The 18,440-nt window shown below is 34.7% G+C and overlaps 1 protein-coding gene across 1 annotated transcript in view; it reads left to right on the top strand.

Annotated features, from left to right (window-relative positions):
* The window catches only part of Tnks2 (tankyrase 2), a 62,328-nt gene that overhangs the window by 41,262 nt on the left and 2,626 nt on the right, over nt 1-18,440 (top strand). The window contains exons 17-26 of the mRNA XM_076835290.1: nt 2,756-2,865; nt 3,729-3,917; nt 5,732-5,984; nt 7,220-7,302; nt 8,397-8,517; nt 9,825-9,922; nt 10,873-10,947; nt 14,160-14,265; nt 15,635-15,821; nt 17,907-18,063. Of these exons, the coding sequence (XP_076691405.1) occupies nt 2,756-2,865; nt 3,729-3,917; nt 5,732-5,984; nt 7,220-7,302; nt 8,397-8,517; nt 9,825-9,922; nt 10,873-10,947; nt 14,160-14,265; nt 15,635-15,821; nt 17,907-18,063 (1,379 nt within the window). The remainder of the gene's footprint in view (nt 1-2,755; nt 2,866-3,728; nt 3,918-5,731; nt 5,985-7,219; nt 7,303-8,396; nt 8,518-9,824; nt 9,923-10,872; nt 10,948-14,159; nt 14,266-15,634; nt 15,822-17,906; nt 18,064-18,440) is intronic.

Here is an 18,440-nt window from a genome sequence, read left to right on the forward strand (position 1 = left end):
TCTTTCACTCTAGTTCACTATATTGTTTGAATCAATTTTGATGAGTGAGTTTTGAAATATATGCCTGCTTGAGTCAGCCTTCCTCATGGGATACTAAAGCTTTTCGTTCTGATGATAACTGCTAAGAACAGATATAAGAAAAAAAATCTTTAAAAAGTTTCAAAAGTAATATAAACCTTACTAAAGTTATTCCTTGTTTTACTTTGCAAGAAACTGCCATAATCCAGCCAACCGTGGTGGCACACACCTCTAATCCCAGTTACTCAGAAGGCTTGGGCAGGAAACTCACTAAAGGCCAGCTCCAGCAACTTAGTAAAACCCTATCTCAAAATAAAAAATAGAAAGCCCTGAAGATGCAAGAAAAAGAACTTTCGTAACCAAATACCAAAGACTAGATGACTTTAAACAACAGAAATTTGTTTTCTCACAGGTATAGAAGCTTAAAGTCCAAGATTTAGATGTCAGCAGGTCTTATCAGAATATTAGTCAGATCAGATTAGGGCCTACCCTAACAGCTTCATTTTAATTTAATTACCTCTTTAAAAACCCAGTCTCCAAATACAGTCATATTCTAGTTACTGGGGTTAGATCTATAACCCCAAAAGAATTTGGGGGAACACAGTTCAGTCCATAACATTTGTTCTAAGTTTTCACTCATAAAATTGGCATAGACTACCATTGTTTTTTAGTCCAGTTGAACAGTGATGTAGTATCAGGGCAGCTTTTTCAGCTTTATGGCAGATGACAAAGATAAGGCCTTGAAAATCACTGGGCTAGCTACAGCTAATATCTCAGTAAAGTTTCATCATGCACACAGTTGTCTAAACGTGGTTTAAACAAAAGAAAAAAATTAAGTAGTGCAGTTATTACTGCTGCTTGGTATAAGAGAAAAATATGTAGTTTATTTCAGTCTTACAGTATAACTTAATGTGTTGCTAACATTTCAAAGATAGTTTTCAGGAAGCCAGGGGTTCAGTGTTAGAGCACTTAATTAGCATGTACAAGGCCCTGGATTCAGTTGCTAGCACTGTAAAGAAAAAACAAACATAATTTTGTCCACAGTGATGCATATCTGTAATCCTGACTACTTGGGAAGCTGAGGTAGGCAGATCACAAGTTTGAGGCCAGCTTAGTGAGACCCTGCCTCAGAATTAAAAATTAAAAGGTTTGGCGATATAGCTCAGTGTAAAGCACCCTGGGTTCAGTCCCCAATACTTTGGAGAAAAAGTTAAAATAATAATTTTTTGTTTTGTTTTATTTTTACCTTTTTTTTTTTCCTCATGGTGCTGGGGATTGAATTCAGGGCCTTGTGCATTCAAGGCAAGCACTCTACCAACTGAGCTATATCCTTAGCCCTTATTTCCACCTTTAAATTATCAACTTCATGTAAATTTGACTACGGTGTCCAAGAAAATTAATTTCTTTATCCATGTGTCTTTTGGTGCATTTTGGAATTATAAGCCATAAATGCTAATAGGGTAAGAAAGCCTTACCACTTCCACTATTAGAAGTTTGCAAGAGAAGCTATGACCTGACCTCTGGTTAGAAATTTTGCTGTTTATATTTATATGAGATTTTATATCTTTATTGTGGCTTATCTAGAACATTTAACATTACTGTTAAAATCCATGTTGTCTTTGTAAGTCACAAACAGGTTATGTACACAAAATATTTTGGCCTACTTAATGCAGTGTTAAGTAGTATACCTAGAAGGTATAATATTAAATTGAAATCTAGAAGGACTGTTAATCAGTGTAATGCTAAATTTAAGGGAATTTTATGTTTTTGTTTTTCTTGATCTTTTTAAATTCTGCGCTTTAGGTCCTCCTTCAAAAGGATAAAAACTACAATAAAAATATGAATAAAACATTTTGAACAATTTTCAAGTCAAGTGCTATCTGTTTTTATATTGGCAAAGTTAAATTCCAGATTTGTTTTCTATGTGTCAAAATAAAATATGCTTTCCCACAAAAATATTTACTGAGCTAGCTCACAAGTAATAGCTAGGAGTTTATACTTCATGTCTTTTGGAAATATGTACCCCTAAGTTTTCTGTATAAAAAGCATGTCTTGCTGGGTGCAGTTGGACACACCTATAATCCCAGTGGCTTAGGAGGGCTGAGACAGAAGAATAGTGAGTTCAAAGCCAGCCTCAGCAAAAAATGAGATGCTAAACAACTCAGTGAGACCCTGTCTTTTTTAAATAACATACAAAATCGGGCTGGGGATGTGGTTCAGTGGTCGAGTGCCCCTGAGTTCAATCCCTGGTAACCCCCCCCCCAAAAAAAAAAAAAAAAAACATGTCTTTACAACCCTCTAGGGAAGAAGAGTACTACCCTGAGGCCCACTCCGGTGTGCTTCCTCCTGCCTTACAGCTACTTGTATTCCTAACATGACTATTTATGATTGGATGTCTATGACTTGCAGCCTTTTGAAACCACGGACCTGAGGTTAGGAAGTTGTAGTAAACAGAAAGGCAGGTTTTAAATGGCAAAATATAAGCAAATCAATCAGTATAATTCTGAGAGTCTCTAAAACAAATGAATGTTATCACCAAAAGCTTCCAGTTTTTGAGGCCAGTGGGAAATTTTTTCAAAAAGATAAATTTTTGTGGACTCAAGAATTTCAGATTTATATAAAAATCTTTTTTTTTCCAGTGATGTCTGTGCTGTATAAATATTTATAGCTGTGTGAGTTTATGTTGGGCTTTTTTTAATTTATAAGTAAAAGTAATGTAACTTCTTTTCTAAATTAGCTGGTTATAATAATTTAGAAGTTGCAGAGTATTTGTTACAACATGGAGCTGATGTGAATGCTCAAGACAAAGGAGGACTTATTCCTTTACATAATGCAGCATCTTATGGGGTAAGTTATGTTGTCTTTAAAAAAAAAAAAAATCCTATGGAATTTTCAATGTGAAAGTCAGTATTGCAGTTCATATGAAATTTTGTTTGAATTGCTTATTTTCAAGGAAGTAACTATGAAGTTAAATAAGTTCCAAATTTTAGTTTTCAATTTGTTGTCACTTGTTTTATTACCTTCCTTTTCACCTGTCTCTTAGTTTCGGAGAGATGGTGGTTTTGTTTTATTTATTTATTTTTTATTTATTTTTTTTTTTTAAAGAGAGAGAGAGGTAGAGAGAGGCAGAGAGAGAGAGAGAGAATTTTTTTTTTTAATATTTATTTTTTAGTTATCGGCGGGCACAACATCTTTTTTTGTATGTGGTGCTGAGGATCGAACCCGGGCCACACGCATGCCAGGCGAGCGTGCTACCGCTTGAGCCACATCCCCAGCCCCTTATTTATTTTTTGGTGCCCAGAAAACTCACAATGTTTCACAGGAATCTGTAGATTGAGATGTATTCTCCTATCTTAAAACATCAAGGATGTTTTCATTATTAACCAATGTCAGTAATAAAGTTTGAATAATTAAAGAATGTGTTTATAGATTGATATTCAGCAGTTATAACACATGATTAAGTCAAAAGTCATTAAAGTTGCTTCCAACTCTGTAGAATTCTTAACTATTTTCTAGTCTCTCAAGTTACTGAAATATCTACTATAATTTTTAAACAACTACCCGTAAGTTATGATACTGGAGAGACACAGCTTTACTTTTCATTTCTAAAGTTAGTTTGAAAATATGGGAGTAGGTACAGAACTAGTTTCTTCTTAAGAACTAAAATGTGATAATGTTTTAGACTGTAACAGAAGTATTTTCTTTTACAGCATGTAGATGTGGCAGCTTTACTAATAAAGTATAATGCATGTGTCAATGCCACGGACAAATGGGCTTTTACACCTTTGCATGAAGCAGCCCAAAAGGGACGAACACAGCTTTGTGCTTTGTTGCTGGCCCACGGAGCTGATCCTACTCTTAAAAATCAGGAAGGACAAACACCTTTAGATTTAGTTTCAGTAAGTAATGGGCTCTTGGAAAAATCTCAATGCTTGCCTGACCTTTTAAAATTCACTTGATATATGTTTTAAAAAAAAAAAAAAGTCTTCATAGTGAATGTGGCAAAAAATGGTTTTTAGCCTACTCTTCAGGATCTCTTTGGTATGATATCAGTTATATAGTACCTTACTATTATATACTTTGGAGATGGGGAAAAGAGCACTAAAACTGTTTACATTAGTGGAGAAACAAAACAATTCCAGGCCAGGGCACTGTGGCACACTCCTATACTCTGAGCAACTTGAGAGGCTGAGGTAGGAGGATCTCGAGTTCAAAGCCAACCTGAGCAATTTAGCAAAGCTCTAAGCAACTTAGCAAAGCTCCAAGCAATTTAACAAGACCTATCTCTAAATAAAATACAGAAAGGGCTAGGAATGTGGCTCAGTGGTTGAATGCCCTGGGTTCAATTCCCAGTACCAAAAAAAAAAAAAAATCCCAGGCCCTCCATAAATGCTGTTACTGTGCATACAGTACAAGATAGTACAAACCATGGGTCTCTTGTCTCTCCCACTCAGTACATTAACCAGAGCAGTAAAGGAAAAGGAAGAAGAAACTCTTTTGAGATGGAAAGGAAGAAGAGTCTTTTCTTAAAACTGTTTTCTACTGAAAGAGATTTTGTTGTTTCAATACAATGAGAAGATGATTTAGTTCAGCTTCATTTGAGGTTTAAGTAGATTTTTCTCAGCAGGCTGACAACCAACTGCTTTTGCAACATTGTTTCTCTAGGAAATCATCTTTTCAGTTCCAAGCTACTTTAGAAGTAAACCCATGTCTTCATTTACCAGATAGTATTAAGTGATAGTGACTGAAATAGAATGCTGTAGAGAATATTCACAGTCTTTAGAGTCAAACAGACCTGGACTAGAATTCCAGCTTTATCACTTAGAGTTGTACAGTCATACAAGTTATCTAGCTTCTAAGCCTTAGATACATCAACTATAAGAGATAGAGTATATCTGATCAGTATGAGAATTACATAAGGTAATAATATATTTAAAGTCCTTAGAACAGTATTTGGTACAGAAAAAGCACACAATAAATGATACTGCTATTACAAACAAATGTTATATACAAGCAGTGAGTTTCACAAGAATGCACAGATTGAAAGGGAAGATGATGAGGATAGGAATAGGCAGTAAAAATGACCGTGAAAACAAGTACTTTGGGGCTGGAATTGTGGCTCAGAGGAAGAGCATTTGCCTAGCATGCATGAGGCACTGGGTTCAATCCTCAGCACAACATAAAAAGAAAAATAAAATAAAGGTATTGTGTCCACCTACAACTAAAAAAATAAATGTTTAAAAAAGAAAAAAGTACTTCATGCTAAATGTTTTTTTTCTTAGTATCTGAATTGATCACTGTGAAAGAATGATTATATGTCACTAATGAAACAAATTAATGTACTGGTCAGATTAGGGCTTTTTTCCCCCCATTCTGGCAGATTTGATTAAGATTGATTATCTTTGTTTCCAAAACAAAAACATCTTTTAATTTTGAGGAACAGAGATATCACTGAATGTTTTCTAAGAAAAGCAAACATAATTCTTTGGTGAACTTTCATATGTAGTGTGAATTTCTTATTTCAGAGTAATTGTAATAAGGTTGTAAAAACCTTTTAAAATAGATATTTTTGTAATTAATATCATTGCCTTTTAATCAAGATGTCAGAGTTATAATTTTTTTCATTGTTTGCCCCATTTAATAGTTTTAAACTGCATTCTGTTAGGCAAGTTTTAGCCTGTGACAGATTTTATCTCTTTTAAATGTACCCTAGGCAGATGATGTCAGTGCTCTCCTTACAGCAGCCATGCCTCCTTCCGCTCTACCTTCATGTTATAAACCTCAAGTGCTCAATGGCATGAGAAGCCCAGGAGCCACTGCAGATGCTCTATCTTCAGGTCCATCCAGCCCATCGAGCCTTTCTGCAGCCAGCAGTCTTGACAACTTATCTGGGAGTTTTTCTGAACTGTCATCAGTAGTTAGTTCAAGTGGAACAGAGGGTGCTTCCAGTTTGGAGAGAAAGGAAGGTGAGACATTGTATAAAAATAACTTAACTGGTATCATTAGCCCCATATTTCTCATTTGGAATGCTTGAAAGTACTTTTTAGCCTTAAATACAATTGTTAATATCAAATCAACACAGACTATAAATTTTGCCCTTTGTGGTTTTCTTTACATTATTAATAGAATTCATAATGAAAGTTTTGCCTTTCACATTGAAAGTTAATGAGTATTATTGCTGCCACCTACTGTTTAAGTATAAATTTTTTAGATGTCAAAATTCAGCTTATCCTGTGTAAGAATGTTGAACTTGTTTTTATAAACTTTTTGTAAAGGAACTTATAGCCTGAAAGTAAAAGTTTACTTTTTGTGAAGTAAACTTATAGCCTGTTGATTTTAAAGATACAATTAAAAATGAAGTTTAATGGTGCATGCCTGTAATCTCAGTGGCTCAGGAGGCTGAGGTAGGAGGATCTCGAGTTCAAAGCCAGCCTCAGCAACAGCAAGGTGCTAAGCAACTCAGTGAGATCCTGTCTCTAAATAAAATACAAAATAGGGCTGGGCATGTGGCTCAGTAGTTGAGCACCCTGAGTTCAATTCCTGGTTCTAAAAAAAAAATTTTTTAAATAAATAAATAAAATTAAAGTTTTAAACAAAAAGTGAGACTTTTGTTTTGTTTTATGCTTTGTTTTTTGTTTCTATCTGAGAAGTTTTGGGGCAGGCCCAAAATGGCTAGAGTTAGACTCTCACGTGGAGGCTTCCAGCCAGCTGTGTTTAAAGTATATAGTTAAGGCATGAACATACTGATTCAGCGTATGTACTCAAGGTCAGAAACATTTCTTGTGAACATGCCTACTTATGCAACCTGTTGGCAGTGTGCCACCTTTGTCTGGCCTGCATATAAAAAAGGCCTATAGAAATGGCTCAGGGGGCTAAATGGAACTGGCTGGGGCAAAATGGGGCTGGAACTAAAGGTTAGGGGCTGTTGTTGCCTCCAGATAAAAATGTCTTGAATCTTCCATCTGCCAGGATCTGAGCCTCTACCCAACAAAAGGTCTCATAGATTAACTGTTATGATGTTGAAATTTTATAGGTCTATCTTAGCAATTTTTAATGTTACATACAGTATTCTATCCTAAGGGACTATATTTTGCTTCATACTTACTTACTCCAAGTAAATAGGAACATCAAAAACCTTTATTGTTATAATGCTGTACATTATTGTGATGTGAAATTTTGTTCTGCTTTCCCCCTTCCCCAGTTCCAGGAGTAGATTTTAGCATAACTCAATTTGTAAGGAATCTTGGACTTGAGCACCTAATGGATATATTTGAGAGAGAACAGGTAAGTAGATGAATTGTATTGCTTAGTTTAGTGTTTTTGAAAACTTAAGAAAAAATTAGGATGTACTTGAAATCCCTTGAGCCTTGTAAGCTATTGGGGAGAGAATGGTTTCATTGGGTTTTGGTTTTGGAGTTTGCTTTTGTTGTTTGTTTGTTGCTAGGGATTGAAGCTAGGGCCTTGTGCAGGCTAAACACATGCTACTATTGAGCTACACTCCTGGTCCCAAGAACATTTTTTGTAGGACTGGAAATCAGTTCCTCTTCTAATTTTCCATTTTTCCTATCAGACCATAAAAACTGATTCTCATGTAGTAATAAAATAGCTTTCTTGAATGACAGGTTTATCTTAATCAGTTCTCGAATTAAAGTATTCTGCCAGGATACAGTGACTGATTTTTGTTGTTGTTGTTTTTCAGAAAATATAGTTACTGTAGGCTTGTATCCAAAGAAGCTTTCAATCTAGTTTTGGAACTAGAAGACCATATGAAAAGTTTAAGGTTTGGTGTGGCTTAGATTTAAGAAATTCAAAGAAGGAAAAAATTACCATGAACTCTGGACTATTCAGGGATAGTTTCTTAGAAGGTATACAGATAAAATAGGATTGAATGACTTTAGTTTCATCAAGTGAGAATAATATATTTTAGGTAAAAGGGTTAGTTTGAACAATGATACATAAGTACTGCTTTAACATAGTCCAAACTCTGGGGAAACCATTGAAGCCATTTTGTAAACAGGTTGGATGTTAAGGAGTGATGGAAAAATATAGTAGAAGAGATGAAATGGGGGCCCAAGTTGTAGCTCAGTGGTAGAGCATTTCCTTAGCATGCCCAGGATCCTCAATTCATGACACAGTATCATAGAGAAGAAATTATATACCTCAGTGTGGTTAATTTGAAGGTACATTCATGACTCAACATTTTTGATCCAGCTTTTTAGTTAATTTCAGCTTAGTGAAGGATTTATTTTCGTATCAGAGCTATCTAAAATAATTTGAAGCAAATGCATGAATCTAATTTATTATGAAAATACCAATATAAGATGAATGTCCAACAAATGAATAAGCACTCTATAAATAGTTTCATTCTCTTTTGTAAGATCACTTTGGATGTATTGGTTGACATGGGACACAAGGAGCTAAAGGAGATTGGAATCAATGCTTATGGACATAGACACAAACTAATTAAAGGAGTTGAAAGACTTATCTCTGGGCAACAAGGTATTTCATTTTCATAATTGTTGTTACCAGGTTATTAGTTTACATAAAGGCAGCCTTTGGTATACTAAGTGATAATATAAAAGTTTGTAAGAATCTGTTTAAACTTTCTCAGCTGCTAAACTTTGTGAGCCTAATTAATTAGTAGGCCATTCAGAAATTTGAGGATTTCTTTAGTTCCTGAAAATTGAAGTTAAAATGAGATGATTTGTGAAGTTACTCTAGCTCTTAAATTTTGTGACTCTAAACAACCTGAAACTTAAGTATCTATGTATAATGCCAATATAACAGATAATGACTAGATAGTAAGCTAGCCTATGAAATAATATAGTAAGTCTCTCACAAAACTAAAATTCAAAGCGCTTGAAATAAAAATACTGGAAAATAATGTTACAGCTAAGGAAATTAAATGAAACAAAGTTGGATGATATTTTTATTTCTCATTTATGTTAGTAATTAAGGAAAAGGCATGTTGCATTCACTCAACAGGTATTAATACTTCCTATGTATCAGATCTGGTTATTAAAAGGTATTGTTTTAGGTGTTAAAAACCACATTTTAGTTTCATTGTTAAACTGGAGGGAATTTATGCTGAGGCCAGAAGCATCCTATAGTTGAAGTTCTGGCCATATAACTGCTGCACTGTTGGTAAAGGAAGTAATGGGGGGGGGAAATGTGTTCAGACAAAGAAGAAAAGGATTTTCTAAAGTATTCCCACAAAACTCTTAACAACTTATCTGATCAAAAATTAGTAATCTGAATGCAGTGTGGTAGTGTGGTATCCTGGAAGAAAAAAATAGGACATTGGTAGAAAAACTAGTGAAATCCAAGTGCAGTCTGACACTTTACTATGGTTACATGAAGTGGTATAAAACCAATGGGAAAGATGGGTAAAGGATACAGCCGTCCTATCAAGTATATATTCCAAAATTAAAAAGTTGTTAAAAATGGTAGTAAGCTGGGTGCTACAGTATATGCCTATAACCCTGGCTATTCAGGAAGCTAAGGAAAGGGGATCACAAGTTTGAGGTCAACCTTAGCTCCAGACCTTGTCTAAAAAAAATTTATAAAAATCAATAGTAAAGGCTGGGGCTGTAGCTCAGTGGCAGAGCGTTTGTCTTCCATGTGGGAGGCACTGGGTTCAATCCTCAGCACCACATTTTAAAAATACACAAATAAAGGCATGCTGTCCATCTACAGCTACAAAAAAAAAAAATTAATAGTAAGCATCAAATTATTCAGGTGCTAATTTTTGGTTGGTGTTGTTTTACTGGCATTTTTTTTTTTTTTTTTCAAATTTCATTTCATAGGTCTTAACCCATATTTAACTTTGAACAACTCTGGTAGTGGAACAATTCTCATAGATCTGTCTCCTGATGATAAAGAGTTTCAGTCTGTGGAGGAAGAGGTATGTTCATATTCCTTAAATAAATGGAAAAGTAGCTCAGTCACATATATTGTTAGTTCTGTTTGATAAATTGCCTGGAGGTTTCCAGACCTATTTGGACATACAGTATGGTTTTGAAAATCATTCCTCTTTTTGCCATCTGGAAAACTGAAAATAAGCATTTAAGATTTAAGGCACATTCCCACCATAAAGTTCAATTCCAGTTACTTGATTCAGCACTACAGTTGATACTGACACAAAATTCTGTTGGAGAAGAGTTTGCTTTCATTTGAAAGAAAATGCTAACATTCTGTCCTTTAATTAGAACAATTACAAAGCCTAGAGACTCAGACAAAGCCCAGAACCTGTGGATACTGTTTATCCAGGAAAATTTTATTCTAGTGTTCCTTCCAAAGATCTTTAGAATCTACTGAAATCTTTGAACATTGTCCTCCATACACTTTGAGTAACACATGCTCTATGTGTATGAATTGAGCACAAAGATACAAAGTTTAAAGATATTTAATTCTAAAACTCAAGAAACTTCAACTGTCAGTGAAATACATATTGTGCTTTATTAGGATAACATCAGAGCAAAACATTTTGCTTTTTGTATGCTTTTATATGTTTAATTCACCTTGCATTTTCTTTTTTTTTTTTTAATTTTACATAATTTTCACCTGTAAATATGGTTTTTAGGATGATTGATTAATAGTTACTTCCTATCTTGTATTCTCAAAAGTAAAATCAGATGAATCAAGTTGCATGTTTCCCAAATCAAAAAAGACACAAAGGCTAACACATGGGCTGGGGATGTGGCTCAAGCAGTAGCGTGCCCGCCTGGCATGCGTGCGGCCTGGGTTCGATCCTCAGCACCACATACAAAGATGTTGTCTGTCTGTCTCTGTCTCTCTCTCTCTCTCTCTAAAAAAAAAAAAAAAAAAAGGCTAACACATTTATTTTTCCATCAGATGCAAAGTACAGTTCGAGAACACAGAGATGGTGGTCATGCGGGTGGCATCTTCAACAGATACAATATTCTCAAGGTAAAAAATTAGTGAAAATAAAGTTTCCTGGGACCATAGTTTCCAAAACCTTAAACATGAAGTAACTGGTATGAATATAATGATCTGTCTAGCCTAATAGTTCTTTGACATGGCATCGGGGATTATTATGGGGAAGACTATATTCTTGGAAAGTAAAGATCCTCAAAGTCCTTCTACTATTTTTAATAGCCCAATAATAATTCATTTCTTTTTGAACATAATGAAGTTAAGGAGTTAAGTTAGGATAATGATAAATCCAGTAGGTTCAAGACTATATTCGATAGCTTTTTATCACTGTGACCGAAATACCCAACAATAACAATTTAAAGGAGGAAAGATTTATGTTGCTTTACAGTTTTAGAAGTTTCAATTTATAGTTGGCTGGTTCCATTGCTCTGGATCTGAGGAAAGGCAGAATACCATGGCAAAAGGATGTGGCAGAGGAAAGCTGCTCAGCTCATGGCAGCCAGGAAGCAAAGAAGAGAAACACTGGGGTTCATTCCAGATCCAAACTTTTTTAAAAGGACTTTAAATATATGGAGTACTATTAATGTATTTTATTATAAGAAAGTCTAGTATTACTTTCATAGTAATACTAGACTGCTGTTGTTATGGTGGTATGTAGCCATGTTAATTGAAATCAGTTAAGTAATTGAAATCAGTTAAGACAATAAGACTCTCTTAATTGATTCCAATTACTCTTCTCAGGACCTTTTCCAGTGTTGTTGTACTTTCCTTTAGTTATAGCAATCAAAAACTGCATACACCACTTGAGATGCATCATAATTTTGTATTAACTACATTGATATATTTTTAACAGTAATTGTAAAAATTGGACTTAAGGCTAGAATATCTGGCAAATGTATTCCTAATACATAAGTCTAAAATTCAGTGAATTTTATCAACTAATATACTATTATAATATTAGATTGGTATTTTTGAGATAGGGAATGTATATTGAATGTTTTTAGTTTGTTGTGGTCATACTATCAGAAATCAGATGATTTAGAACACATTATGGAAGTAAGGGATCATAGTTATGTGTGGAGGTTTTGTTAAGCATATTTGATTTCTAAAGTACTATATTGGGATTTGAGAGAGATGTTTTCCTCCTCTTATAAAGGTATTTTAGTAAAATACTTAAATTTTTTTCGGTGATAAAATGGTTTATTTTTATTCCTTTTTTATACATAAATGAGATCTGGCTTTGCCAGCCTTGATTATGGCTGTGGCAATATTTTGAATTGTGTTGAGCCAAACTAGAACTCATCAGCTCCCGGGTATGCTCTAGGGACCACAAGGGGGTTGTATCATCTTTAAAACAGCTAAAACAACAACACTAGGATTGTGAGTTTTGACCAACAAATACTCCTATTGAGATCTGCATTCATCTTTAAATCTTTTCCAGACAAAAATTTTTTTTAAATTGGAAGATAAAAGGAGGAATAGGAGTGTGTATATGCATTTTAAGAATGTTTTTTGTGTGACTATTTCAAATATTTTTTTTACTAAAAACAGACTTAGTGGGCACTTTGAGCCACATACAGTAGGGGGAAAAAAGATCACTGTTCTCTTCCTAATACATTACAGAATTCAGCATGTTTGATTTAGATGCGTTTTTAAAACAATTTTGGGGGCTGGGGTTGTGGCTCAGTGGTACAATGCTTCCCTAGCATGTGTGAAGCACTGGGTTCAATTCTAAGCACCACATGTAAATAAATAAAGGTCCATTGACAACAACAAAAAAAAATTTTTAAAAATATTTGGTAATTATTTTTTATTTTAGCAATAATTTGAAATTTAGGTAATTTTAAAATTGAAGTTTTTTTAAATATTTTATGCTTTAGTTGTAGATGGACACAATACCTTTTATTTATTTGTTTGTTTGTTTGTTTATTGTGATGCTTAGGATTGAACCCAGTGCCTCATATGCATGAGGTAAGTGCTCCACCACTGAGCCACAGCCCCAACCCAAAATTGGAATATTTTAATCAGTTAACAGTATTCTTGATCCCTTCATATATGGCCATGTGTATGTAGCCTTTTTCTCTTTGAAGTTGTTGATTTTTAAAATAAAGCTATACTCCCAGCTTTATTTTTTTTTTTATTGGTTATTCAAAACATTACAAAGATTGCAGAATCACATCGGTTATACATCCACATTTTTACATAATACCATAATAGTAACTGTTGTATTCTGCTACCTTTTCTATCCTCTACTATCCCCCCTCCCCTCCCCTCCCATCTTCTCTCTCTACCCCATCTACTGTAATTCATTTCTCTCCTTATTTTTTCCCATTCACCTCACAAACTCTTATATGTAATTTTGTATAACAATGAGGGTCTCCTTCCATTTCCAAGCAATTTCCCTTTTCTCTCCCTTTTCCTCCCACTTCATGACTCTGCTTAATGTTAATCTTTTCCTCCTGCTCTTCCTCCCTGCTCTGTTCTTGGTTGCTCTCATGATATCAAAGAAGACATTTGGCATTTGTTTTTTAGGGATTGGCTAGCTTCACTTAGCATAATCTGCTCTAGTGCCATCCATTTCCCTGCAAATTCCATGATTTTGTCATTTCTTAGTGCTGCGTAGTACTCCATTGTGTATAAATGCCACATTTTTTTTATCCATTCATCTATTGAGGGGCATCGGGGTTGGTTCCACAGTCTAGCTATTGTGAATTGTGCTGCTATGAACATCGATGTGGCAGTATCCCTGTAGTACGCTCTTTTGAGGTCTTCAGGGAATAGTCCGAGAAGGGCAATAGCTGGGTCAAATGGTGGTTCCATTCCCAGCTTTCCCAGGAATCTCCATACTGCTTTCCATATTGGCCTCACCATTTTGCAGTCCCACCAGCAATGTATAAGTATACTCCCAGCTTTATGGTTAAGACATAATAATTTTAGTTGACTAATATATATATATATTACATTTTAGAAAGAAGTTGTGCCTCCCTTTTGGCTTAATATGTGGCCCAACTTTTGGTTAAGATGAAGAAGTAGGGGCTTGGGGTTGTGGCTCAGAGGTAGAGTGCTCGCCTAGCATGCACAAGGCACTGGGTTCGATCCTCAGCACCACATAAATGTAAAATAAAGATGTTGTATCCACCTAAAAAAAAAAAAAACTTAAGAATAAATATTAAAAAACAAAAAGATGAAGAAGTAGGTAGTTAATAAGACCTAAAGATTTTATTTTTCTGGTTTATTTTTTATAGATTCAGAAAGTTTGTAATAAGAAACTGTGGGAACGATACACTCACCGGAGAAAAGAAGTTTCTGAAGAAAACCACAATCATGCAAATGAAAGAATGCTATTTCATGGTAAGATTACTTTACCCCCAACCCTACTACAGTGCTCCTCTACATTAGTATAGGTTTTGTCAGATACAAAATAGATGCATTTTTAAAACAATTTTGGGGGCATCTATATTCTTCCTGTCATTTTTATAAATACACCCAATATTTCTCTAACTTTTATGCTTACATTTATATCAAATTGTTTTGAATTGGTATATTTTATAATGGATTGTTTATAAATAAGATTACATGATGGAAAAACAGAAATAGGAATGTCAACTATTCATGGGTGTTTTTTTAATTTTTTCCCCCTTTATGTAATGAGTTTTGCCTAATATCACACTGGGAATATATTTTATGCTTTTAACTACTTGATGGAATTAAAATAAAGCCTGGAATCACCTGTAAATAACGTGTGCTGCATCCTCTCTGAGTTAATTTGTCTGTATTTCTGTCAAGTGGAATTTAACATATTTTACTGTCCCTTGATAAAAAGGGATATTGATTTTGATTAATCACTTACCTCTGTTAGTTTAGGTTTTCCCACCCCCATCCTCCCTCCACTCCCTGGCCTGGTTCCTACAACTTCCTCTGGCTGCAGCCCTTTTCTTGACATCAAAGGAAAAAGTGCTGTGTTTATAGATGAATATAAATCTTGTGTAGCAGATAATGCAACACAGAGGACAAGAGGTGTAAAGAAGAGAATATGACACAGATTCCTTAGGCCACTTTTGATATCTAGAAAAAATGCAGATAGTAGGCAACATTGTAAAACTTTTTGCATTCAGCTTGCTATACTAGATGAATTATGAGACTTCATTCTGGATTTGCATTCCAGGCTTTATTTAATTTGGGAACTGGAATCTAATAACTCTTGCATTGATATTTCAGGTAATCTGTTTTTCTAGTAAATCTGTCCTTTGGCATCTTAACCATCCACCCTATTGAAAACATTAATTGACATTAGGATTTCTTTATTCTAAAATAAAAGCCTGGAAATCACCTATAAAAAAATGTACACAACCTATTCTGAGTAATTTATCTATATTTCTGTTATGTGAAATTCAGTGTGTTTCTTTGTCCCTTGACAAACAAGGGACACTGATTTTGATTAATCACTGGTTTGATTGAAACAGCTGACAGTTAACTTTTTACTCCTTTTTGTTTTAGCTTTATTGTGCTAGTACTGTGTCGTTACATGTTTAAGGATCTACTTTCTAGGGCTATGTGTATGTATGGCTTAGAGGCAGAGCACTTGGCTAGTATGTGTAAGGCCCTGGCACCAAAAAATAATAATTAATTAATTAATTAATTAATTAGAAACTTCTAAGAGGCCTTAGCTTTTTCTAAGATAAATTTTCAAATTGTTGTTACCAATTTATATGTATTTCAGGGTCTCCCTTTGTGAATGCAATTATCCATAAAGGCTTTGATGAAAGGCATGCGTATATAGGTGGTATGTTTGGAGCTGGGATTTATTTTGCTGAAAACTCTTCCAAAAGCAATCAGTATGTATATGGAATTGGAGGAGGTACTGGGTGTCCAGTTCATAAAGATAGATCTTGTTACATTTGCCACAGGTAAGAGACTCACTTGTTGTCATTTATTTTGATAAGAATCAGATAAGAACTGATTACATATTTGGAAAGTTTAGGGGACAAGGCATTATGTCTGACAACTTTATGTATCTACACGAGACGTATTTTACATTGTTTTGGCCCTCTCACCAATTATAATAATTGATATTACTAAATGACCTGTACAGGCCAAGCATGATTCTAAGCAGTTGACCCGTTTAACTCATTTACTCATTAGAACACCTGATGCTTAAAAGAATACTGAGTAGAAAATAATATTGGGAGACTGAGACAGGAAGATCACAAGTTTGGGACTAGTCTAAGCAACTTAGACCCTGTCTCAAAATAAGATTGTTAAAAAGGGTTGGGGATGTAACTTAGTGGTAGAGTACTTATTTAGTATGTTCAAGGACCTGGATTCAATCCCAGTACTAAAAAATAAAAAGAACTTTGGGTATGAAAGAGACTATATATATATATATATATATACACACACACACACACACACACACCTATGTGCACATTTTAAAAAATTTATTTTTATATGGTGCTAAGGATCAAACCCAGTGCCTCACATGTGCCAGGCACACTCTACCACTGAGCTACAACCCCAGTCCTATATATTTATTTTTTATTACAGACTTTGGACTCTAAAAATTTAGTAGTGGGGGCTAGGATGTAGCTTAGTGGTAGAGCTCTTGCCTAGCATGCACAGGCCCTTGGTTTGATTCCCAGCACTGCAAATAATAATCTAATATTCACATGTTAGATGGCATTACTTGGAAAGTTCAATAATTTTTTGTAATGCTTGAGGAGTCTCCTTTCTACTATAATATGATCCTGGATCCCCAGTTAATAATATTGCTACTGGAAAAGATATAATTAAAACTCACTTGAATTTCACCATACACACTTTGTAATCCCAGCCATTTGGGAGGCTGAGGCAGGACAGTCACAGATTTGAGGCCAGCCTGGGTAATTTAGCAAGACCATATTTCAAAATTAAAAAATAATAAGGGATGGGGATGTCACTCGGTGGTAGGGTGCCCTTGATTCAAACCCCAGTAATGTAAAATTACACCAAGGTGAAAAGCTGCAGTCCTGGAGAGAAACAAGCTAGTGGTAGTATATTTGTTTTATTCTTGTTGTTATTTTCCCCCTAAATGTACAGAGGCATTCATGTTCATGACCTCCCACCCCTTCTATTTTAGATCATAAATTGGACTGTTTAGGAAACTTGTAATTTCCCAGGATCCTATAAGCTGAATGCAGTTTTTACTTGTTATATATAGTCTGGAGGCTAAATAGTTCTGATTACTAGTAGTAAGCAATGTTGTAGTAAGTACATCACCATTTAAAATGTTTGATTGTCTGGAAATAAATGTATCCCAAAAGCAATAAAGTGTATAATAAACTAGATTTGTGGCCAAAACTCAAAAAAAACTATAAGTTGAGTAAGAAAAGCAGTACACAAGCTGGGCACAGTGGCACGTGCCTGCAACTTAGCAGGACCGTGTCTCAAAATAAAAAATTTGTGTTTTTACTGGAATAAAGATAAAATGGTAGTTACTCCATTTTTCAGTCTTGTAGTTAAAATAAGAATTAACTAAATGGACAGATTTCTTTCACTAGTAAGAGCAGTAGAAGTTGGGACAGTGGCACACACCTGTAATCCCAGCATCTCAGGAGGCTGAAGCAGCAACTTAATGAAGCCCTAACCAACTTAGTGAATTTCTGTCTCAAAATAAAAACTTAAATGGGCTGGGGATGTAGTTCAGTGTTCAGGTGCCTCTGGGTTCAATACCCAGTACCAAAAAAAAAAAAAGGAAAAAGAGTAATAGAAGATAATTTTACAAAATTCTTTTGAAAATAAAATGATAAAAACAGGTATTTAGCAGTTGGGATGTAGCTCAGTGGTAAAACTCTTGCCTACCTGTCTCAAGGACCTGAGTTCTATCCATAGCAGAGCAAAGCAAACAGTTGTGTTTATATGTATTTTTTTTAGTATAGACACACATACAAAAAAAAATTGTTATGTTGGTGTATGAATTTTGTCTCCAGACTGATCTTTTCCTTTTTATGTTATAGGCAGCTGCTCTTTTGTCGGGTAACCTTGGGAAAGTCTTTTCTGCAGTTCAGTGCAATGAAGATGGCACATTCTCCTCCAGGTCATCACTCAGTCACTGGTCGGCCCAGTGTAAATGGCCTAGCATTAGCTGAATATGTCATTTATAGAGGAGAACAGGTAATTCCATTTTATTTGTTCATCTTCAAAAGTGTGACTTTTCAATTTTTTACTAATCTCTTAATCTTACCATCTCTTATATTGACAAAACATACTTCTTTGAGAACTAGATTCTTTTGAAATTTTTATTTGGGAATAATTACAGGCTTGAGAAGTTGCAGATAAGAACTAACTACTGTATTTTTTCTTTCTAACCAAAATTCTGCTTTCAATAAGTTAAATCTAGGGCTGGAGATATAGCTTAATTGATTACCTTGTATGCACAAGGCCCTGGATTCAATCCCCAGACCCACAAAAAAAAAAAAGAAAAAATCTATCTGTAGCTCAGAAGTATATAATTTTTTTCCTGCTCTGAGTGAAAACTTGTACTAGAACAG

This window comes from Callospermophilus lateralis, chromosome 15, assembly GCF_048772815.1.
Source record: "Callospermophilus lateralis isolate mCalLat2 chromosome 15, mCalLat2.hap1, whole genome shotgun sequence".
Lineage (NCBI taxonomy): Eukaryota > Metazoa > Chordata > Mammalia > Rodentia > Sciuridae > Callospermophilus > Callospermophilus lateralis.